The sequence below is a fragment of the Pantherophis guttatus genome, chromosome 8, assembly GCF_059756535.1.
Source record: "Pantherophis guttatus breed Tessera chromosome 8, ASM5975653v1, whole genome shotgun sequence".
NCBI classification, from domain to species: domain Eukaryota; kingdom Metazoa; phylum Chordata; class Lepidosauria; order Squamata; family Colubridae; genus Pantherophis; species Pantherophis guttatus.
This window is the reverse complement of record NC_142070.1, coordinates 2,732,501-2,756,211: the sequence shown is the minus strand read 5'-3', so window position 1 is coordinate 2,756,211 and position 23,711 is coordinate 2,732,501. Positions and strand designations below refer to the sequence as shown.

The 23,711-nt window shown below is 47.1% G+C and overlaps 1 protein-coding gene and 1 pseudogene across 2 annotated transcripts in view; one reads left to right on the top strand and one right to left on the bottom strand.

Moving 5' to 3' along the window:
- ADAM33 (ADAM metallopeptidase domain 33) overlaps positions 1 to 23,711 on the bottom strand; it is an 85,984-nt gene that overhangs the window by 7,020 nt on the left and 55,253 nt on the right. For both annotated transcript variants that reach the window (XM_060687204.2, XM_060687205.2), the window contains exons 11-20: positions 22,543 to 22,685; positions 18,303 to 18,480; positions 17,140 to 17,229; positions 16,155 to 16,350; positions 12,927 to 13,035; positions 10,577 to 10,781; positions 8,760 to 8,837; positions 7,497 to 7,605; positions 4,803 to 4,953; positions 2,920 to 3,025 (exon numbers count right to left, since the gene is read on the bottom strand). In XM_060687204.2, coding sequence (XP_060543187.2) covers positions 2,920 to 3,025; positions 4,803 to 4,953; positions 7,497 to 7,605; positions 8,760 to 8,837; positions 10,577 to 10,781; positions 12,927 to 13,035; positions 16,155 to 16,350; positions 17,140 to 17,229; positions 18,303 to 18,480; positions 22,543 to 22,685 — 1,365 coding nt within the window. The remainder of the gene's footprint in view (positions 1 to 2,919; positions 3,026 to 4,802; positions 4,954 to 7,496; positions 7,606 to 8,759; positions 8,838 to 10,576; positions 10,782 to 12,926; positions 13,036 to 16,154; positions 16,351 to 17,139; positions 17,230 to 18,302; positions 18,481 to 22,542; positions 22,686 to 23,711) is intronic.
- LOC148112539 (uncharacterized) lies at positions 5,048 to 6,552 on the top strand (annotated as a pseudogene).

Here is a 23,711-nt window from a genome sequence, read left to right as displayed (position 1 = left end):
GCTGAATTCCACCACTCCACCCCAAGTCCAGTCTCTTCTTGAAAGCTCCCAGTGATGAACCTCCTACAACTTTTGAAGGCAAGCCATTCCACTGAATAACAGAAGAGTTGGAGGGGACCTTGGAGGTCATCTAGTCCAACCCCCCCACCCACCCAGGCAGGAAAACCTACATCATTTCTGACAGAGGGCAGTCCAGTCTCTCCTTGAAAGCCTCTGAAGCCAACTTCTGAAGGCAACTTCTCTTCCATCGGTGGGTTGTTCAGAAAAAATTATCCTTATTTCCAGGTTGAATCGCTCCTTGATCCGTTTCCATCCATTGTTCTTTGTCTGGCCTTTGGGTGCCTTGGAAAACAGCTCGACCCCCTTCCTCCTCTCTGGGGCAGCCCCTCAAATATGGGAAGATGCTCTCCTGTCTCCCCTGGTCCTTCTCTTCACTAGACTAGCCATGTCTTCTGTCCATCTATGGTTCACTCAGATGTCTTTCTTTCTTTCTTTCTTTCTTTCTTTCTTTCTTTCTTTCTTTCTTTCTTTCTTTCTTTCTTTCTCTTTCTTTCTTTCTTTTTCATTCTTTCTTTCTTTCTTTTTCTTTCTTTCTTTCCCTCTCTCTCTCTCTCTCTCTCTCTCTCTCTCTCTCTTTCTTTCTTTCTTTCTTGTGCTTTGGAAAATAGCTTCAGACCCCCTTCCTCCTCTCTGGGGCAGCCCCTCAAATATTGGAAGATGCTCTCCTGTCTCCCCTGGTCCTTCTCTTCACTAGATTAGCCATGTCTTCTGTCCATCTATGGTTCACTCAGATGTCTTTCTTTCTTTCTTTCTTTCTTTCTTTCTTTCTTTCTTTCTTTCTTTCTTTCTTTCTTTCTTTCTTTCTCTTTCTTTCTTTCTTTCTCTCTCTCTTTCTTTTTCTTTCTTTTTCTTCTTTCTCTCTCTCTCTCTCTCTCTCTCTCTCTTTCTTTCTTTCTTTCTTGTGCTTTGGAAAACAGCTTGACCCCCTTCTCCTTTCTATGGCAGCCCCTCAAATATTGGAAGATGCTCTCCTGTCTCCCCTGGCCCTTCTCTTCACTAGATTAGCCATGTCTTCTGTCCATCCATGGCTCACTCAGATTTCTTTCTTTCTTTCTTTCTTTCTTTCTTTCTTTCTTTCTTTCTTTCTTTCTTTCTTTCTTTCTTTCTTTCTTTCTCTCTCTCTTTCTTTTTCTTTCTTTTTCTTCTTTCTCTCTCTCTCTCTCTCTCTCTTTCTTTTTCTTTCTTTCTTTCTTTCTTCTTTCTCTCTCTCTCTCTCTCTCTCTCTTTCTTTCTTTCTTTCTTTCTTGTGCTTTGGAAAACAGCTTGACCCCCTTCCTCTTCTCTATGGCAGCCCCTCAAATATTGGAAGATGCTCTCCTGTCTCCCCTGGTCCTTCTCTTCCCTAGACCAGCCAGGCCCAGTTCCTGCAACCGTTCATCGTATGTTTTAGCCTCCAGTCCCCTAATCCTCTTTGTTGCTCTTCTCTGCACTCTTTCCAGAGTCTCCACATCTTTTTTATAGTGTGGGGACCAAAATTGGATGCAGTACTCTAGGTGTGGTCTTACTAGGGATTTATAGAGTGGTATTAGTACCTCCCTTGATCTTGATTGAATCCCTCTGTTAATGCAATTTAGGGTTGCATTGGCTTTTTTGGCTGCCTCTGCACACGGCTGGCTCCTATTTAATTAGTTTTCCACTAAGACTCCAAGATCCCTCTCACAGTTGCTGCTATTATTATTTTACTTTCTCAATGCATGTCCACATCGGTTCTAAAATGAGGATAAATACAGGTATTTCCTCGACTTACGACCACCATCGAGCCCAAAATGTCTGTTGCTAAGCGAGACACTTCTTAAAATGCATTTTGCTCCATTTTACGGCTTTCCTCGCCGCCGTTATTAAGCGAACCGCTGCCGTGGTTAAGTTAAGAACACGGTTGTTAAGCGAATCTGTCTTCCCCCCACCCCTTCCCATCGACTTTGCTCATCAGACGGTCGCCAAAGGGGATGGCTGCGACCGTCATAAATAGAGGAGTCAGTTACCAAGAAAGTCTGGCCGTGGGGATTGCAGAGATCGTTAAGGGTGAAAAAACAGTCATACGTCCCTTTTTTCAGTGTCCGTTGTAACTTGGAACGGTCACTAAATGGACCGTTGTAATTTGAGGACTAGCTGGAGTGCAGAAGGATTAACAGCGGGAAGATATGAAGCGACTGTGAAATATAAGGAATTATATTTACTCTAAAGCAATATTTCTCAAGCTTGGCCGCTGGAAGATGGGTGGACTTCAACTCCCAGAATTCCCCAGCCAGCTGTGCTGGCTGGGGAATTCTGGGAGTTGAAGTCCACCCATCTTCCAGCGGCCAAGCTTGAGAAATATTGCTTTAAATCAAATTTGGAGAGGATCACTCAGTCAAGGTAGAAGAAAAGAGAAACCCTGAGCACAGGTAGTCCTCTATTTACGATGGTTCATTTAGTGACCGTTTCAAGTTACAACGGCCCTGAAAAAAAGAGACTGACGACCGTTTTGTCACACTTACGACCGTTGCGGCATTCCCGCAGTCACGTGATCCAAATTCGGACCCTTCGGCAAGTGGCTCATACTTATGACGGCGTCTTGCGGTTACGTGATCCCCTTTGGCAACCTTCCAACGAGCAAAATCCATGGGGGAAGCCGTGGATTCGCTTAACAACCGGGTGACTAACTTATCAAGGGCAGTGATTCGCTTAGCAACGGTGGCAAGAAAGGTGGTAGTCAAATGGAGCAAAGTCTGGTGAAACCGTTGTCTGGTTTAGCCATGGAAATTTCAGGGGTGGGTGGGGGGGTTCAGTTGTGGTCGTAAGTCGAGGACTACCTGTTTGATAAGCAGCCTTCAAACGACTGCAAAGGTGTTGGCACTGAGCGGGGAGGAGTTCCTTTACCTGGCTGGTGATGCTGGATTTCACTTTGTTAGCGGAGGAAATATCCTGCAGGCTGAAGGCGGAATTCGAATGGCCTTGGCTTGTTTTCTGATGAACGATTCCGTTCCTGTCGCAAAAACAGAACATAAAAGAACAAATAAAACCCTTTAAACATTGGATAAAAGCAAAGCTCCCTTTCAGATCTCATTCTGATTCTGAATTAATTCACTGTATAAGTAGTTCTCGAATTACGACCGCAAACGGAGCCCAAAATTCCTGTTGTTAAGGGAGACATGTGCTAAGCGAGTTTTGCCCCATTTTACGAGCTTTCTTGTCTCCGTTGTTAAGTGAGTCACCGCAGTGGATAAGTTAGTCACCTGGTTGCTAAGTGAATCCAGCTTCCCCCTTGACATTGCTTGCCAGGAGGTATGAAAAGGGGATCGCATGACCCCGGAGACGCTGCGACCATCATAAATACAAGTCGGGGGCCAAGCACCTGATTTTTGATCACGTGACTGTGGGGATGCTGCCACGGTCGTAAGTGTGAAAAGCGGTCATAAGTCACTCTGTTCAGGGCCGTTGTAACTACAAATGGTCATAAGTCGAGGACTGTCTGTTGATGGTTTATGGCCGTAATTGGGGGTTCGATTATGGTCGTAAATTGAGGACTATCTCTTTACGGCTGTAATTGTGGGTTCAGTTATGGTCATAAGTCGAGGACTATGTTTATGGCTGTAATTGTGGGTTCAATGATGGCCGTAAGTTGAGGACTATCTGTAGATGGTTTATGGCCATAATTGTGGGTTCAATGATGGCTGTAAGTTGAGGACTATCTAGATGGCTAATGGCCGTCATTGTGGGCTCAATGATGGCCGTAAATCGAGAACTATCTGTAGATGGTTTATGGCCATAATTGTGGGTTCAATGATGGCCATAAATTGAGGACTATCTCTTGATGGCTGATGGCCGTAATTGTGGGCTCAATGATGGCTGTAAGTTGAGGACTATCTAGATGGCTAATGGCCGTCATTGTGGGCTCAATGATGGCCGTAAATCGAGGACTATCTGTAGATGGTTTATGGCCATAATTGTGGGTTCAATGATGGCCATAAATTGAGGACTATCTAGATGGCTGATGGCCATAATTGTGGGCTCAATGATGGCCGTAAATCGAGGACTATCCGTAGATGGTTTATGGCCATAATTTTGGGTTCAATGATGGCCATAAATCAAGGACTATCTCTAGATGATTTATGGCCGTAATTGTGGGCTCCATCATGGTCGTAAACCGAGGACTACCTCCACAAAGCTTGGTCCCTTTCCTTTTCTCCCCCCCCCCCCCGCCCCCAAAGCTGCCATCCATTTCAACGATTCCTCCACCGCCTTTCCTTCCCCCGGGATTAATTATTTTTCATTTGACAACAAGGGCGATGATGACAGCCAAACGGCGAAATAATTCCCGCCACGATGTTGTACATGATTAAGTTTGCGGCCTTGAATGAATGGCGTTGGGTTGTTATCGCCAGCCTCCCTTCTGTCATTCCGACGGGGCTCTAAGCCACGTTCCCACAACCGCATGGCTCATTGGATTAGCCATGGTTTCATCTTGGGCTGATGAGGATCGGATCGGCCTCTGGGACCCGTCAGAGGGGAACGGATGGCTCCAGGAAACCAGGAAGAGGGTTTATTTGCAACGGGGGGTAAAGCAGGTTGTGTGAAGGAGGGCCGCCGGTGAATTAAGTGGGGAGGGGGCTTCCCATTAAAAAGAGCCGGGCGCGAGAGCCGTCCGTGCGATGAACCCGCCACGAACGGTGAGAAGGAGAAATTGGGGGTTCAGGGCCAGGGATTAGGAGAAGAGAGGAGAGGGAGGGAAAGGATTCGCACATTATTGGGGAGCTGCCCACCTGCAGGTCGTGTTGTGTCTCTTCCTGAAGCCCCTGGCCCACTTGTGGAGGAGCGAACTCTCCCGTCGGTAGCAGCGGTAGAGCCCCAGGAGCAAAGCGGGCACGATCAGGAGGAAGACCACCAGCAAAGAGATCAGGATGGCTTCGTAATCTGTGGGGGGGGGGTCCACGGAGAAGGAGAGGGTCACAGAGGCAGGCTTCCGTTGCCCATCCTTTTTTCTATCCATCCCTCCATTCCATCCATCCATGCCTTACATCCATATATCCTTCCATATATCCATCCATACTTATTTCCATCCTTCCATCCTTCCATCTATCCATTCTTATTTCCATCCATCCATCCCTTATATACATACATCCTTATTTTCATCCTTCCATCCTTATTTCTTCCTCCTTCCATCCATCTATCTATCCATCCATCCATACTTTTATCCTTATTTCCATCCATCCATTACATCCATCCATCCACCCATCCATCCTGATTTCCATCCATCCTGATTTCCATCCATCCATTCCTTACATCCATCCTTCCTTCCATCTATCCATCTTTCTATCATTTCCATCCATCCATCCCTTACATCCATTCATCCATCCATCCTTATTTCCATCCATCCATTCTCATTTCTTCCTTCCTTCCGTCCTTCCATCTATCTATCCATCCATCCTTTTATCCTTATTTCCATCCATCCCTTTCATCCATCCCCCCATCCATCCTTATTTCTATCCATCCTGATTTCCATCCATCCATTCCTTACATCCATCCTTCCTTCCATCTATCCTTCTATCATTTCCATCCATCCATCCCTTACATCCATCCATCCATCCATCCTTATTTCCATCCTTCCATCTATCTATCCATCCATCCTTTTATCCTTATTTCCATCCATCCCTTACATCCATCCACCCATCCTTATTTCCATCCATCCTGATTTCCATCCATCCATCCCTTACATCCATCTTTCCTTCCATCTATCCTTCTATCATTTCCATCCATCCATCCCTTACATCCATTCATCCTTATTTTCATCCTTCCATCCTCATTTCTTCCTTCCTTCCATCCTTCCATCTATCTATCCATCCATCCTTTTATCCTTATTTCCATCCATCCATTACATCCATCCATCCACCCATCCATCCTTATCTCCATCCATCCTGATTTCCATCCATCCATCCCTTACATCCATTCTTCCTTCCATCTATCCATCTATCCTTCTATCATTTCCATCCATCCATCCCTTACATCCATTCATCCTTATTTTCATCCTTCCATCCTCATTTCTTCCTTCCTTCCATCCTTCCATCTATCCATTCTTATTTCCATCCATCCATCCCTTATATACATACATCCTTATTTTCATCCTTCCATCCTTATTTCTTCCTTCCATCCATCTACCCATCCATCCATCCTTATTTTCATCCATTCTTCCATTTATCCATCCATCCTTCCCATCCATCCATCCCTTACATCCATCTATCCTTCAATCTATCCATCTATCCTTATTTCCATCCATCCATCCCTTATGTCCATCCATCCATATTTCCATCCATCCATCCATCCATCCATCCTTATTTCCATCCATCCCTTCCATCCATCTATCCATCCATGCCTTACATCCATATATCCTTCCATATATCATCCATACTTACCTTCCTTTCTTCCCTTCTTCCTTCCATCTATCCATCCTTATTTCCATTCATTCCTTACATCCATCTATCCATCCATCCATCTATCCATCCAATTTCCATTCATCCATCCCTTACATCCATCCATCCTTATTTTCACTCTTCCATCCTCATATCTTCCTTCCTTCCTTCCTTCCATCTATCTATCCATCCATACTTTTATCCTTATTTCCATCCATCCATTACATCCATCCACCCATCCATCCTTATTTCCATCCATCCTGATTTCCATCCATCCATTCCTTACATCCATCCATCCTTATTTTCATCCTTCCATCCTCATTTCTTCCTTCCTTCCTTCCATCCTTCCATCTATCTATCCATCCATCCTTTTATCCTTATTTCCATCCATCCCTTACATCCATCCTTCCTTCCATCTATCCATCTATCCTTCTATCATTTCCATCCATCCATCCCTTACATCCATCTATCCTTATTTTCATCCTTCCATCCTCATTTCTTCCTTCCTTCCATCCTTCCATCTATCTATCCATCCATCCTTTTATCCTTATTTCCATCCATCCCTTACATCCATCCACCCATCCATCCTGATTTCCATCCATCCATCCCTTACATCCATCCTTCCTTCCATCTATCCATCTATCCTTCTATCATTTCCATCCATCCATCCCTTATATCCATCCATCCTTATTTTCATCCTTCCATCCTCATTTCTTCCTTCCTTCCATCCTTCCATCTATCTATCCATCCATCCTTTTATCCTTATTTCCAATCCATCCATCCCTTACATCCATCCATCCATCCATTATTTCCATCCATCCATCCCTTACATCCATCCATCTTTCCATCCATCCACGAGGAGAAGGAGGGACAGAGGGAGGAGAGGGAGGAAGAAGGGAAAGCAGAGGAAGAGGAGGAGGAGAAAGAGAAAGGGAAGGAGCGATGGGGGTAGATGGGGAAGAAGAAAATGAAGGCTGAGAAGGAGAAGGAAAAGAGGGAGGAGGAGGAGAAAGGGAAGGGGAAGGGAGGAGAAGGAGGAGGGCCACTTACGGTCTTGCTGGACGGGGCCACTATCCACGCTGCCTCCCAGCCCCGGTTTTTCACAGAATGGAGGTGCCCAACCAGCATCACAGTGACAGTTTTGGTTGCTGTTACACACCTAAGACAATCAGAGCAGGTGTGGAGTGAGCCCCAAATTTACTCCCGGGGCTCCAGGTACAAGCACTGAAAGGGGCAGGAAGGCAAATACAATCCTGAAAGCTCCAGACACCCCTGATTCCCTCCGGGGTAGAATATTTCCCTTAATCCTCCCGAATTATTTTTTTCCCTACCCCTCCACGCAAACCAGCAAAGCTCATTGGCTTTCCGTACAAACCTTAGTTTACTCATTAAGGACTACTAATGAGCTTTCTTACTAGTTGTTTGAACACAAGTACAGTTTAAATTACAGATTTCTGAACAAGGGCTGTTAATTTAACTTCATGAACAGCCAACAATAACCCAAAGAATAATAACTCAGTTCTGAGGCACAGTATTTCAGATAACTGTCATCTTAACTGTGGTTGGCAGAATGCCCAGAAGCAATTTGCAGGAAAACTGACAAGAGAGAAACAAGAGCCGAATCAAACGTTTTCTGGAATCAAGACGCGAAGGAATGTGAACGAAGTTGTTCCCTGCAAATTGCTTCAGTCGGCGTTCCTCCTTAAATAGGCTAAGGGAGTGGCCAATTAGCCCCAAGCCTTACTCTCGAGGAGACCTCCTCCTGAGGAGCCACTCCTGCCTTTTGGCAGCTCTGCGCGCCCGTGCATCTTCTTCCTCTTCACTTATGGGAGCTTCTGGAGGTTCTGAAGGCCCTGGTTCAATCCCCGCCTCTGGCACCACATCTTCTCCAGCCTCCTCACTGTCCGACTCGAGCGCCAGCTGCACAGGCTGCTGGCGCAGCACCACACCAGCCTCCTCACTGTCGGAATCAGCTACTAACTTCACAGGCCGCTGATGGACCACAACAATCAGAAACACGGCAATTGGGGGATAGCGTTGGGGCGGGTGGGCGGGCCCAGCCACTGGCCATAACTATCGGTTCACCCGAACTGATCCGAACCGGCTGAATCCTACCTGTCTATAGGGTTGCTAGCGACATGTCCAAAAGGATTTATTTACACACCTACCTCCAGGTCAGAAACGGCCCTCTTGTTTAAAAATTTCAATGTGTTCAATGAAATTTTCGTCTCGTTTCTCCCAAAATATCCCTCAACGGGAGAAGGCCGGCATCGAACTACAGAAATAAATTGAAGGCTTTCGCTGCTAACTCACCCCATGGCCATGACATTTGGAGATGCATTTGTCCAGTTCGAAAAAGGAAGCGTTTTGACACCGCTGGTCTTTGCACACCTGTGAGGAAAATCCAACCCCCCCCCCAAAAAAACTCACATTAGCAAATTAGTATTGATTTTAGAGTCAACTGGGATTAAACAAAACTGAGGGATGGATGAGGGCGCCAGCGAGTCGCATCATCCAGAGCAAAAGCGACACTTAGCAGCCACGCAAATAGATTTTTCTCCCAAGAACCTCTCCTTAACTTGGTCGTTCAGATCTCCAAATATTCACCCCCACCAGAGACACGTCTATTTGAAGATTATATACCTTGTTTCCCCGAAAATAAGACCCAACCGGAAAATAAGTCCTAGCATGATTTTTGGGGATGCTCGTAATATAAACCCTACCCCAGTTAAGATTATCAACCAGGTGGATTAGTGGTGAAATTCAATTTTTTTTGTTCTGTGGGCGTGGCTTGGTAGGTGTGACAGGAGAAGGATACTGCAAAATCTCCATTCCCTCCCCACTCCAGGGGAAGGATACTGCAAAATCCCCATTCCCTTCCCACTCCTGGGGGAAGGATACTGCAAAATCTCCATTCCCACCCCACTCCAGGGGAAGGATACTGCAAAATATCCATTCCCACCCCACTCTAGGGGGAAGATACTGCAAAATCTCCATTCCCCACCCCACTCCAGGGGAAGGATACTGCAAAATATCCATTCCCACCCCACTCCAGGGGAAGGATACTGCAAAATCTCCATTCCCACCCCACTCCAGGGGAAGGATACTGCAAAATATCCATTCCCACCCCACTCCAGGGGAAAGATACTGCAAAATCCCCATTTCCTCCCCACTCCTTGGGGAAGGATATTGCAAAATCTCCATTCCCACCTCATTCTGGGGCCAGTCAGAGGTGGTATTTGCCGGTTCTCCAAACTACTCAAAATTTCTGCTACCAGTTCTCCAGAACCTGCTGGATTTCACCAGTGAGATGGGTGCGTTATCTACCGTATTTCCCCAAAAAATAAGACCTAACCAGAAAATAAGACCTAATGCGTCTTTTGGAGCAAAAATTAATTCAAGACCTGGTCTTATTTGGGGGGGAAACTTGGGTATTACCAACCTTGCTACTCATAGTTAAAATGGGATCAAGGATGTGTACCAAAAAATGAAGCATGCCAAATCAATTTGATAAGAAAAGCTGCCTCAAGCAGAAGTTAATTCTTCCAAGTGAGATTCCCTCGAACTTCTCTTTAACGAGATTTATTGAGAGGAAAGGGGGTGGGGGAGGCAGGTTGCAAGAAGTTTTTTTTTTAAAAAAAAAATTCCCCTTTAATGCAGAGGGGAACTCCAGGACTCGGCCATTTTTAAGACTTGTGGAGTTCGACTTCGACAGAATTCCCCAGCTGGCTGAGGAATGCTGGGAGTTGAAGTCCACGAGTCTTAAAAGTGGCCATGTTTTGATTAAAAAAACCCTGCCTTAATAGATTGGGGGAGGGGATCCCGTGTCCCTTTCTATGACACAACAGCATGGAGATGATAGCAGGAGGCTATTATTCACTAAACCAGGGGTCTCCAACCTTGCTCACTTTAAGCCTGGTGGACTTCAACTCCCAGAATTCCCCACCCAGCTTTGACAAGATCTTATTTTTGGGGAAACACGGTATATTCTCAGTGTGCCCAGAGAGAGAAATATCTGCGTCTACCTAAGGACCGATGTGGCCGCTATGTGAAACCTGCCATGCAGACAGGACCTATTGCGTCCTGAAACACAGAAACTGGTCACTCTTCCCCTCCTCTTGAGGACTCACCAACCCATCTCCGCACTTGGTCCCCGTCATCACAAGGCCCGGATCGGAGAGGTCTCCCTCGTCATCCTTGGTGGCATAGACCAAAGTCCCTCGGCATTTGATCTCTTGCCCGTTAAACCGAATGGTGGTGTCCATAGAGATGGTGTTGGTGCCTTTGGGCTTAGCAGCTGGGCTCTGACACTGGATCTTCCCACACTTGGCATCTCTGGGAGGAAAAAAGAAGGAAGTCCTGTCAGGAGGAGTGTTGAGGAATTCGCAGAGCAACCCTTGAGTAGCAAGGGTGTGCACATGAAAGCGATTGAGAGTAGTTAGGAATAACACAGCCAACACAGAGATACACTGAGTTGTGTTTACTTTTAGGATATAGTAAGGCACAGTCCATATAAAGCAGGAGATAGTAAAACAATAGTCCAGGGATTATCCAAATAACAAAGTCTTCTTACCAGTCATTGTAGTCATACACATTAACAGTTCTTACAGTTGCAAACAGTAGCAAACACAGCAAAAAGCAGTAACGAGCCATACAAATCAGCAAAGAGTTCAGCAAAGAGCAATCCAAGAGAAATAAACCAGGTTTCTAGCTTCCTTTTAAGGACACTGGCTACAGAGTTAACCAATCAGAACACAGCAAGATGCAATACAGCAATACATCAGTCTTAAAGCTATATTCATGGTTTATATATTGCCAACCTAACAAGTTAGGTAAAATCATTTCCTAACATGGAGAAGCGGAAGAGCCCAGGAGACGAGATCCCTGGCTGATCTGGATCTCGCCCAGATGTCCTCGCAAAGCCAACGATCAAGGGAGCAGAAACTCAAGCCGGGAAGGTCAACCACAAGGGGTGGAAAGCATCCGGGGGCTTCTCCAAGGACAGAATCACGGGTGAGTTGGGAGGGGCCATCTACCCTTCCCCAGGGCAGGAATTTATGATGCCTGTACTGAACGGAAGCCTCGGTGGTGCAAATCTTGGAGGGCGGAGGGCACCTTTTGTTGCTGTTGAGCAATTTTTATTTATTTCCAAATTTAAAATATAAGGCCAAAACAAAAGAAAGAGGAAAAAAAGAAAACAAAGACAAGAAAGCATGAAGGCAGGCAGGGAGAAAGAGAGAGGGGGAGAAGAAAGAAAGGAAGGAAGGAAGGAAGGAAGAAGAGGGAAGACAGAAGAGAGAAGAAGGAAGGAAGGAGACAGAGAGAAAGAAAAGAGAGAAAGAAAGAAGAAGGAAGGAAGGAGACAGAAAGAAAAGAGAAAAAGAAAGAAGAAGGAAGGAAGGAGACAGAGAGAAAGAAAGAAGAAGGAAGGAAGGAGACAGAGAAAGGAAAGAGAGAAAGAGAAGAAGGAAGGAAGGAGACAGAGAGAAAGAAAAGAGAGAAAGAAAGAAGGAAAGAAGGAGACAGAGAGAAAGAAAAGAGAGAAAGAAAGAAGAAGGAAAGAAGGAGACAGAGAGAAAGAAAAGAGAGAAAGAAAGAAGAAGGAAGGAAGGAGACAGAGAGAAAAGAGAGAAAGAGAGGAAGGAAAGAAGGAAAGAAGGAAAAGGAGAAAAGATAAAGAAAGAAAGAGAGAGAAAAAAGAAAAAGAAAAAGAAAGAAAGAGGAAGGAAGGAAAGAAGGAAGGAAGGAAGAGGGAGAAAGAAAGAAAAGAGTTGCCGCTGCAGTGGCTGTGTTAGGGAATGGCTATTGCCTAACTGGTTGGGTTGGCAATATATATATATAAACCATCAATGCATGTTTGAAGTCAAAATGTAATGTATAGCTTGAAGACTGTAATGCTGTATTGCATCATACTGTATTCTGATTGGCTAGCTCTGTAGCCAACGTACTTAAGAGGAAGCTTGAATCATGGCTTATTTTTCTTATTACATTATTATTGCTACCTCTGCTCCTCTCTGCCTGTTCTCTCTGCATGATCACTGCTTGATCATTGCTACTTGTTGTTTTTTTACTGTTTTACTGATTGTTTTACTGCTGTACTTGTTCCTGTTTGCAACTCCAAAAAGAACTGTTTTATTGCATATGACTACAACAACTGGTAAGAAGACTTTGTTCTTGGAATATCCCTGGGTTGACAATTTAACTATCTTTATCTGTGTATGACCTGGATTGTTTAGTGGACTTTGCTTTACTTTTTCCTAAAAGTAAAAGAATATCACAACTCAGTGTGTCTATGTATTGACAGTGCTTAGTCACAATCATTCTCAGCCGTTTCTCATGCGCACAACCTTGCTACTCAAGGGTTACTCTGCGCATATGCCTTAACATTCTGCAAACTTCCCCTGACTTGGCAACATCTGGAAGTCAAGGACTAGGCTGCCCAGAAGGAACATCTGGCTCCCTCGGCCGCTAGGCGCTCACCTCTTGGCACACTTCACATAGCTGCCGTGTCGGTCCTTCCCACAGTTGCCGTACATGTCACCGGCCCTGTTGACATCCTGGAAGCAGGCATCGGGGGCCGGCCAAGCACCTGTGGTGCGACGGAGAAAGAGAAGGTCTGCCAGAGTTTGTTGCAGCACACACAACCAGACAATTCAGCAGGATTCAAAACTTCTTTAAAGACATCAGAAGCCATATACATCAGGCGTGGGTTCTACTTACCTTTACTACCGCTTCGCAATGGGATCGCGCGCTTCTGTGCATGCGCAGATCGCCAGTGACAACAATGACTCCCGCCGGTTTTACTACCGGTTCTTGCAAACCGGTCTGAACCGGGGGAAACCCACCACTGATATATACAATACAGAGGTGGGTTTCGCATAATTTTACCACCGGTTCGCCGCGCACCAAAAATGTGAGTGCGTCTTCGGCACATGTGCACGGCCTTCCGTGCGTGCGCTTTGCTCACGCACGCGGCTTGCACGCATGGACACGGCTTAGAAAATGTGGTTAAATAGGACGGCATAGCGCCAGGGCAGCTGAGCGGATCTACAGGTCGCCACTACCATTTCGGCTGAACCCGTCCGAACCGGCTGAATCCCACCAATGATACAATACCCCGTGGTGGTTTTTCCAACGTGGTAGAGAGAAGAGATTGTAAAGTAGGTACAAACACAGGCCGGGGCAGTATAGACAAAACTTCTCCTATATACAGAACAGTTGAGCTAAGCCACGCCCAGGCTCCTAGCTGTCTCTTGGAGCTCACACTGCAACTACTATGTTTCAGTTACCAAACAGTCCCCATTGGCTGACCTTGTTGCCGGGCTGGCTTGATCCCATCCTCTCAGTTTTTAATCGAATTCGGTTTTAATTGGGTTGTTTTAAATTTGGGCCAAAATTATTTATTTGTTTTTTAAAATGTTTTTTTAAATTTTATATGCTATGTTTTATCTTGGCTGTACACCGCCCTGAAAAAATAAAATAAAATAATAAAATAAAATAAAATAAAATAAAATAAAATAAAATAAAATAAAATAAAATAAAATAAAATAAAATAAAATAAAATAAAATAAAATAATAAAATAAAATAAAATAAAATAAAATAAAATAAAATAAAATAATAAAATAAAATAAAATAAAATAAAATAAAATAAAATAAAATAAAATAAAATAAAATAAAATAAAATAAAATAAATAAATGTCTACTCCAGTTCATGAATACATCTACACTGACAAAGTCCGATTTAGCACCCCTTGCCAAACAGGCCCTCCCCAAATTTATACACCGCAGGGAGTCCTCGACTGATGACCAGAATGGAGCGCAAAATTTCTGTGGCTGAGTCCAGAGATTTGTTACGTGAGTTTTGTCTCATTTTACGACCTTTCTTGCCACGGCTGTTAAGCAAATGGCTGTCGTTGATAAGACAGTGGTTAAGTGAATCTGGCTTCCCGCTTTGACTTGGCTTGTCGGAAGGTCGCAAAAGGGGATCACGTGACCCTTGGGACGCTGAGACCGTCGTAAACATGAATCAACGGCCGCGAATATGAGTCAGTTGCCAAGCGTCCGAATTTTGATCATGGGGATGCTGCAAAGGTCATAAGTGTGAAAAATGGCCATAACTCACTTTTTTTCACCGCCGTTGTAACTCTGAACAGTCACTAAATGAACGGTTGTAAGTCAAGGACTACCTGTACATCAGTAGGCTGCAAATACCCCATTCGGTTAGCCTGTCCAGCCTGAGAAGTGAATTCTGAGCAATTTTTGAGGATTAAGGATTAAGTTTATACTACATAAACTGCAGTACCAAAAGTGTCCAGGTGATGGCGCCTCTCTCCCAATCCAAAGGACAATGGTGATATCAGAAAGACCCCGCCCACAAAACCAAAGAGGAGCATGGGTATTCAGGTAGTCCTCGACTTACAACCATTTGTTTAGGGACCAAAGTTACAACGGCACTGATAAAAGTCCTCACACTTACGACGGTTGCCGCATTTCCCCGACAGTCACATCATCAAAATTCGGGCGTTTGGCAACTGGCATTTATTGACGACGGTTGCAGCGTCCCGAGGTCACGTGATCTCCACTTGGGACCTTCCGTCAAGCCAAGGGAATGGGGGAAGCCAGATTCACTTAACGACCGCATGATTCACTTAACAACTGCAGTTACAGGTAGTCCTCGACTTACGGCAGTTCACTTTGTGACTGTTCGAAGTTACAGCGGCACTGGAAAAAGTGAGTTCTAGTCCCACCTTGGCATGAAGCCGGCTGGGTGCCTTCGTGCCAATCACCAGGAGACGGTGAGTTCTAGTCCCGCCTTAGGTATAAAAGCTGGCTGGGTGACTTTGGGTCAATCACCAGGAGACGGTGAGTTCTAGTCCCGCCTTAGGCATGAAAGTCGGCTGGGTGACTTTGGGCCAATCACCAGGAGACAGTGAGTTCTAGTCCCGCCTTAGGCATGAAAGTCGGCTGGGTGACTTTGGGCCAATCACCAGGAGACAGTGAGTTCTAGTCCCGCCTTAGGCATGAAAGTCGGCTGGGTGACTTTGGGCCAATCACCAGGAGACGGTGAGTTCTAGTCCCGCCTTAGGTATAAAAGTTGGCTGGGTGACTTTGGGCCAATCACCAGGAGACGGTGAGTTCTAGTCCCGCCTTAGGCATGAAAGTCGGCTGGGTGACTTTGGGCCAATCACCAGGAGACGGTGAGTTCTAGTCCCGCCTTAGGCATGAAAGTCGGCTGGGTGACTTTGGGCCAATCACCAGGAGACGGTGAGTTCTAGTCCCGCCTTAGGTATAAAAACTGGCTGGGTACCTTCGTGCCAATCACCAGGAGACGGTGAGTTCTAGTCCCGCCTTAGGTATAAAAACTGGCTGGGTGTTTTTGGGCCAATCACCAGGAGACGGTGAGTTCTAGTCCCACCTTAGGCATGAAAGTCAGCTGGGATACTTTCTGCCAATCACCAGGAGACAGTGAGTTCTAGTTCCGCTTTAGGCATGGAAACCGGCTGGATGATTTTCAGCCAGTCTCTTTCTCTCAGCCCAACCCCACCTCACAGGGTTGCTGTTGTGGGGAAAATAGGAGGAGCAAGGTGTGTTAGATATATCTGCCATCCTGATTTATTAGTAAAAGTAATAAAGGCAGGATTAAAACAAACAAACAAACAAACAACAGCCGCTGGCTGGGAGAGCACCAGAGGGAAGGAGACGCTCACCTCGTCCCCACAGCTGGATGCATTGTTGATGGTGCGTCATGCACATGCCGTTGTAACAATACTCCTCTCCGTGAGAACACGTTGAGCCGTCCAACAAGTAGACGTTGCCGGGACAGTAGGGTGAAGCACCCGTACAATATTCCGGGAGGTCACAGGATCCAGCCGGCTCCCGACACATGATCCCGGCTGTCTTGAGCTATGGGAAACAACAGACAGAGAAATTTCCACCGAAGAAGTAAAGATGAGCCAAGATCCATCTCCGTTGGCCATCTTGGATGGGGTGTGGAGAACAACACGCAAGAGAGCATAGCCATCGGACCATGGCTGATGTCCAGACAACCCTCTGAAGACCTCTGGAAGGAATGGCCATCCTGTCTTAAGATCTCTTCTTCCAAGCAAAAAATATCTCCTATTGTGGTGGAATGTAGTCTGGATACCCAGGAGGGAGGGGCCGCATTCCAGAGGAGCGAGAGAGTTTGTGTATGAGAAAGAAGGTGAAGACAGCTCCTGCCTAATGGATCCCAAAGTATATATTTAATGATGCAAATAGTTATCCTGTTTTCTTTTAATTGGTTCATTTATTTGTTTATATCCCACCTTATTATTATTATAAAAAAAAATCAAGGTGGTGAACCTATTTTTTTCTCATTGCAATTGTCCTCGACAGACGCTCCTCATTTAGCGACCGCCTCGCTATGTCCGCAATTGCAACGGTGATGAAAAAGTAACTTTCCAACCAATCCTCGCATTCACGACCTTCGCAGGTCTGTAAAGCCAAGGGAAGTTCGAAGTAACCCTGTAAATTTGCGGTGTTCCACTTCGCTTAACGACCAAGTTGCCACCCTCCAACTCTGGTCGCTAAACGAGGACTACCTGCATTGAAAGCTCCGGTTTCCATTTCCGCCCAAAACAAAGTCAGACACTTTGGAACCAAGGAGAGTTCCCATGCTCCACAGCCTTGGTGGCCCACAATCTGTTTTATTACCTTGCAGGAATTACAACATTCTCCGTGGGCGCACTCAGCTCCGGCTTTCAACGTGCAATTCTGGGGGTTACAGCAAGGATTGGTGCACTCCTGGGGGGGAAAAAAGCGGATTTTTTTTCACTCAGCATCACCAGGATTTGAGGGGTGGGAAGCCCAGCACGTTCATGGGGTCTTTTTCCAAAAAAGCTTTGATTATTAGAAAAATGTCCTCCCAGGAACATGGATTTCCATCTGTTGATGCTATCGTGAAACATAGTCCAGGTGCATCTTTTCCCTGTTTATTTATCTGACTTTCATCCCACCTTATTATTCTTACAAATAACTCAAGGGGGTGAATATATCCAAAAGACCTTCCTGTTTCTATTCTATTTCTTCTATTTTCCCCTACAACAATCCTGTGAGGTAGACTGGGAGGAGAGAAACTGACTGAGCCAAAGTCACCCAACCGGATTTCATGGCTAAAGCGGGACTAGAATTCACCATCTCCTGGTGATTGGCTCAAAGTCACCCAGCTGGCTTTCATACCTAAGGCAGAACTAGAACTCACCATCACCAGGTAATTGGTCTAAACTCACCCAGCTGACTTTCATTCCTAAGGTGAGACTAGAACTCACCATCTCCTGGTGACTAACCCAAACTCACCCAGTTGGCTTTCCTGCGTAAGACAGAACTAGAACTCCCCATCTCTGGGTGATTGGTCTAAACTCACCCAGCTGACTTTCTTGCCTAAAACAGAACTAGAACTCACCATCTCCAAGTGATTGGCCCCAAATCACCCAGGTGGCTTTCATGCCTAAGGCAGAACTAGAACTCCCCATCACCAGGTAATTGGTCTAAATGCACCCAGCTGGCTTTCATTCCTAAGGTGGGACTAGAACTCACCATCTCCTGGTGACTAACCCAAACTCACCCAGTTGGCTTTCCTGCGTAGGACAGAACTAGAACTTCCCTGTCTCCTGGTTCCTAAGCCGGCACCTTAACCGCTAAACCAATTTTGCCCATCAAATCCTTGAGTTTCGACCTGCTCCCTGCCTCGACGTAAGACTCAAACCCCGTTGCTTTGCTCCCGGACAGCCTCGCCCTCCACCTCCCAGGCTCACCGCCCACCCCCACCCCCAATTTCTTCCCAATGCCACCCCCTCCCCCCCAAATCCCCTGCCTACCTCGGCCTCCCCGCAGTCGCACTCCTCCCCTTCTTCCAAAAACCCGTTGCCGCACTTCTTCCCCAAAACCAGGTCCTTGGTGTCGGGGAGGTTGAAGAGGCAGGCGCCTCCCCCCTTCTGGAAGTAGCCCTCCAACTGTCTGCGGCTGCAGGAGCTGAATACCCGGGGAAAGGGGTGCCTGGAATTTGGGGAGGGGGCAAAGAGAGAGAGAGAGAGAGAGAAAGAGACCAACTCAGGACCAGAAAATCAGAATTTTGCAGAATTTCGCTGCTCTGAATCCGAGGCTCCGTTTCTAAACATTTCAAGAGGTGGTTTTGCAGGAAGTCCTCAACTTACGACCGCAGTTGAGCCGCAGTCTGTGGCTAAGCCAGACGGTGGTTAAGGGAGCTTTGCCCCTCATTTTATGACCGTCCTTGTCACGGTTGCTAAGGGAATCACCACACTTGTTAGTAGAGGGAATCCTCGACGTACGACCATTCATTTAGAGACGGTTGAAAGATATAAAGGCGCTGGAAGGGATTTATGGCTGTGTTTCACACTTACGACCCGTCGCAGCCTCCCCCGCGGGGGTCACGTGATCGAAATTCAGACGCTTGGCAGCTGACTCGTATTTATGACTGTCGCCGTGTCCCTGGGTCACGCGATCCCCTTTTTGAGACCTTCTGATAAGCCAAGTCAACAGGGGGGAGCCAGATTCGCTTAACGACCGGGTTACTAACTAATCAACTGCAGGGATTCACTTAACAACGGTGGCAAGAAAGGTCGTAAAACGGGACAAAACTCGCTCAAGAAACGCCTCGCTCAACGGCAGAAAATCTGGAGGCTCAACGGCCCCGTTTTACAACCTTTCTTGCCACCGCCGTTAAGTGGGGCACTGCGGTTGTTAAAGTCCGTAACCCGGTTGTTAAGTGAATCTGGTTTCCTCGCTGACTTTGCTCATCAGAAGATCACCAAAGGGGATTGCATGACCCCACCCCCCACCCCCGGGGAAAACTGCGACTGTCATAAATACGAATCAAGTTGCCAAAGCATCCGAATTTCGATGCCGTGGCCCTAGGGATGCTGCAACGGTCCTAAGCTTGAAAAAGTCCCTTTTTTTCCAGTGCCATTGTAACTCGGAACGGTCACTAAATGAACGGTCGTAAGTCGAGAACTATCCGGACTTCTTTGGCACACATGCTGGGCTCTGTGAAAAAAATGGACTGAAAACAGTAGATGTTTGATCCAGCTCTTGTTTTGCCCAGTGTCTTTGAAGCAGTGGTGGGTTCCTCCCGGTTCAGCCCGGTTCGGCTGAACCGGTAGCGGTGACGATATGACGTCACTGAACCGGTTCTCTTTGTTCCGGAGCTGGGCCCTCCCGCCCGTCCCCACGTTATTCTTACCTTTTATTTCTTCTTTTTCAAGCCCGGCTGATACATGTGGCAGAGTGGATTGCCGCACCTCAGCTGGGCAGTTTCGTAACACGCTTGCGCATGTGAAGCACACGGGCGAAGAGAACCGGTAGTAAAGCCGGTTAGAACCCACCACTGCTTTGAAGCCCCCGTTTTACACACTTACACACACACACACCATTGTCTTTAACAACTCCTCTTTGCTACTGTACAGCTGTTCGACTCCCCGACTTCCTGCCTTTTTCAAATAACCTGGTTTTAATTTACGTTTCGTTGCGGTTTCCTCCGTAGAATCTGGCTGGAAAAGCCGGCGGGAGGGTGGAAGACGGGGAATTCTCAGCACCCCCACCGACCCCGAGAACTTAATGAAACGAAGGAAAAGCCCCTTCCCCGAATTCAAAGTTTATTGCGTTATCCTTTGTAAACACAAAAGCGTTTGAAGGGGGGCACCGTTAGGAGGCCGAGTGGCACATTCTTGGGAACAAACCCACATAAAGTAGCTATTCTTGCCCGATAAGCCAGCGTCCAGATGTTGTTGTGGTCCGCCAGCAGCCTGCGGAGCTGGCAGCAGAGTCGGACAGCGATGAGTCTGAGGAAGAACAGGGGCCAGTCCTGGAGGGGGAAGGGCCGGATGAGGGCAGAGATGGGGCCAGGGCCATCGGGGAATGATGTGCGGCCTCCGGAGCCTCCAGACGCTGACAGCAGAGAGGCAGAGGAACAGGAGGAGCCTGTTCCTAGTGCACGTATGAGAAGAGCTGCCAGAAGGCAAGAGCAGCTAAAGCAAAGAGGACGACTCAGGAGTAAGGCCAAGAGATGATTGGCCCCTCCCAGAAGGCTTAAAAAACCAGCAACGGCTCTTGGGCTCTTTGCCGGAAAACAACGTTGATAGTCTTGCTGCACTTATCTCTGGTCGGCGTCTTCTGCTTCTGAACGATCGCCAAGAAAAGCCTTTGGCATTTTGCCCAATTATCCCAAGGTCGGCGATAAACTGTGGAATGGTGTTTTGAAGAATTTGCTTTCGTTTAGTTTGGACTACGCTGAGAATGAGTTCGAACCGTTTGCGTTTAATGCTAACTACTTGGGCGCTGGGTCACAACCGATGTGGAGAGGAGGCTAAAATATACGAAAAACCACTGCGGGGAATTGGGAATGTTTAATTTAGTGAAAAGAAGGTCCAGGGGGGACCTGAGAAGAGCTCGAGCAGAGGGCTGGACTAGAAGACCTCCAAGGCCCCTTCCGACTCTCTTATTCTGTCTCAGGACTAAGAGTGACATGATAGCAGTCTTCTAATATTTGGGGGGTAAGATATAGAGAAGAGGGGGTCCACCTATTCTCCAAGGCAGAACAAGAAGCAACGGAAGGATGGAAACTAATCAAGGAGAGAAGCAACCTGGAATTAAGGAGGAACTTCCTAACAGTGAGGACAATTAACCAGTGGAACTCCAGGCCACCAGAAGTTGTGGGTGCTTCATCACTGGAGGTTTTTAAGAAGAGATTGGACATCTATTTGTCTGAAATGGTAGAGGAATTCCCGCCTGAGCAGGGGGGTGGACTAGAAGACCTCCGAGGTCCCTTCCAACTTTTGTTACTCTGTTATTCTGCTAACCGCTTCTGTAAAGCACCAGCAGGCAGGACAAGAAGCAACGGATGGAAACTAACCAAGGAGAGAAGCAACCTGGAACGAAGGAGGAATTTCCTGAAAGTGAGGACAATTAATCAGTGGAACAGCTTGCCACTAGAAGTTGCGGCTGCTCCATCCCTGGAGGCTTTCAAGAAAAGATTGGGCAACCATTTGTCTCAAATGGTGTAGGGTTTCCTGCTTGTGGAGTGGGTTGGACTAGACAACCTCCGGGGACCCTTCCGACTCTGTTATCCGGTTAACCTGCTATTCTGTGAAATGCCGTTATTCCCCTTCCAATTTGGTAGAATGAGATTTCCCACCAAGACGTGTGGGCTTCATGAAGGCGACGTGGGAAAGTATTGGCTCTTTAGAGCAACGCAAGTTTCTAGTCCTTAAGAGGGAAAGCCATCTCAGAAGTTTGTGCAGCAGCTGGATTAGGTTTCAGTGGTCCAGTTTTCAGAGGATGTGGGGGGGAGATGCAAGGATTTGGGGGGACGAAGACAGCCTGAAGCCTCCTTCAAAGCACCTTTGGTGCACCGCCAAGTGCAAAGCAGGGGGTTGGACTAGAAGACCTCCAAGATCCCTTCCAACTATGTTATTCTCTGTTGTGGGTGCTCCATTACTGGAGGTTTTTAAGAAGAGATTGGACAACTATTTGTCGGAAACAGTACAGGGTCCCCTGCTCGAAAAACGGGGTTGGACTAGAAGACCTTTGAGGTCCCTTCCACCTCTATCACAGGTAGTCCTCGACTTATGGCCACAATCGAGCACACACAGTTCTTGCTCCTAAGCGAGACATCTGTGAAATGAGCTTGGCTCCCTTCCGCGCCTTTTCTTGCCACCGTCGTTAAGCGAATCACCGCAGGCGTTGAGTTAGTCACACCGTTGTTAAGTGAACCTGGCTTCCCTCTCTCCCGCCCCCCGCCCCCATGGATTTTGCTTTGACCCCGGGACACTGCGACCGCCGTAAATACGAATCAGTGACCCGATCATCCGAATTTTGATCCGTGGGGGGGGGGGACACCGCAACGGTCGTAAGTGTGAAAAAACGGCCACAAGTCACTTTTTTTCAGGGGCGTAACTTCGGACGGTCACTAAATGAACTGTTGTAAGTCGAGGATTACCTCTAGGTTCGGATTCTCCTTTTCCACCAAGCAACCGAGGAGCCAAGGACGACATTCCCGCCCCCCCCCAGTCCCCAAATGGGATAACCCCCCCCCCGCTTTACCCTGTGGCTGCAGCCATGACGCAGCCCCCCTGAGACGCCGTGGCCTCCACGCAGCAGCCGTCCGCGTCGTGGCTCATGCCGAAATTGTGGCCGATCTCGTGGGCCATGGTGGCGGCAGCTCCGATGGGCAACTCCGAGTGGTCCTGGTTTTTGGGGGGGGGGAGAGAGAGAGAGAGAGAGGAAAAGGCTCATCAGCTAGAAGAGGGGAGGGGGCCCAGTTGGAGGAAGGGAGGGGCGGATGTGATTTCCCACGCCCCTGATTACGGCCAAGTACGGCCACTCAATTCGGCATCAGCCGAATTGAGTGGGTGGGCTTGATTTTGGAATCCAAATTAGGGCTTTTCAAAGGATGTAGGGCTGGCTTCTTGCAAAGGGGAAGGGGTTAGGTAGGAGAAAGAGAAGATCCCACCCCCCACCCCACCCCAAATCCTTGCCATTCCCTCCCCTCGCGCCCACGGTCAGCAGTTCGATCCTGACCGGCTCAAGGATGACTCAGCCTTCCGTCCTTTTGAGGTCGGTAAAATGAGGACCCTGATTATTGGGGGCCATAGGCTGACTGTAAATTGCTTAGGGAGGGCTGTAAAACTCTGTGAAGCGGTATATAAGTCTATATTATTGCTATTCTCTCCATCTCGCTCCTTCCCTTCCTCTCTCCTTCCTTCCCTTCTTCTTTTTCCCTTCGTTTCTTTCTCCTGATCCCGCTATCTATTCCCCTTTTCTTTTTCTCTCCCTCTTCTTTCCTCTTCTTCCTTCCTGCCTTTCTCTTTCTCCTTTTCTTCCTTCCTTCCTTTTTCTTTCTTTCTTTTTCTTTCCTTCCCTTCCCTCTACTGTCTCCTTCCTTCCCTTCTTTTTTCCCATTTGTTTTCTTTCTCCTGCTCCCTCTTGTCTCTTATTTCCCTTCTCTTTTTCTCTCCCTCTTCTTACCTCTCCTTTCCTCCCCTTCCTTCCTCCTGCCTTTCTCTTTCTCCTTTTCTTCCTTCCTTCCTTTCTTTTCTTTCTTTCCCTTCCCTCTACTGTCTCCTTCCTTCCCTTCTTTTTTCCCATTTGTTTTCTTTCTCCTGCTCCCTCCATCTCTTATTTCCCTTCTCTTTTTCTCTCCCTCTTCTTTCCTCTCCTTCTTTCCTCCCCTTCCTTCCTCCTGCCTTCTTTCTTTCTTTCTTTCCTCCTCT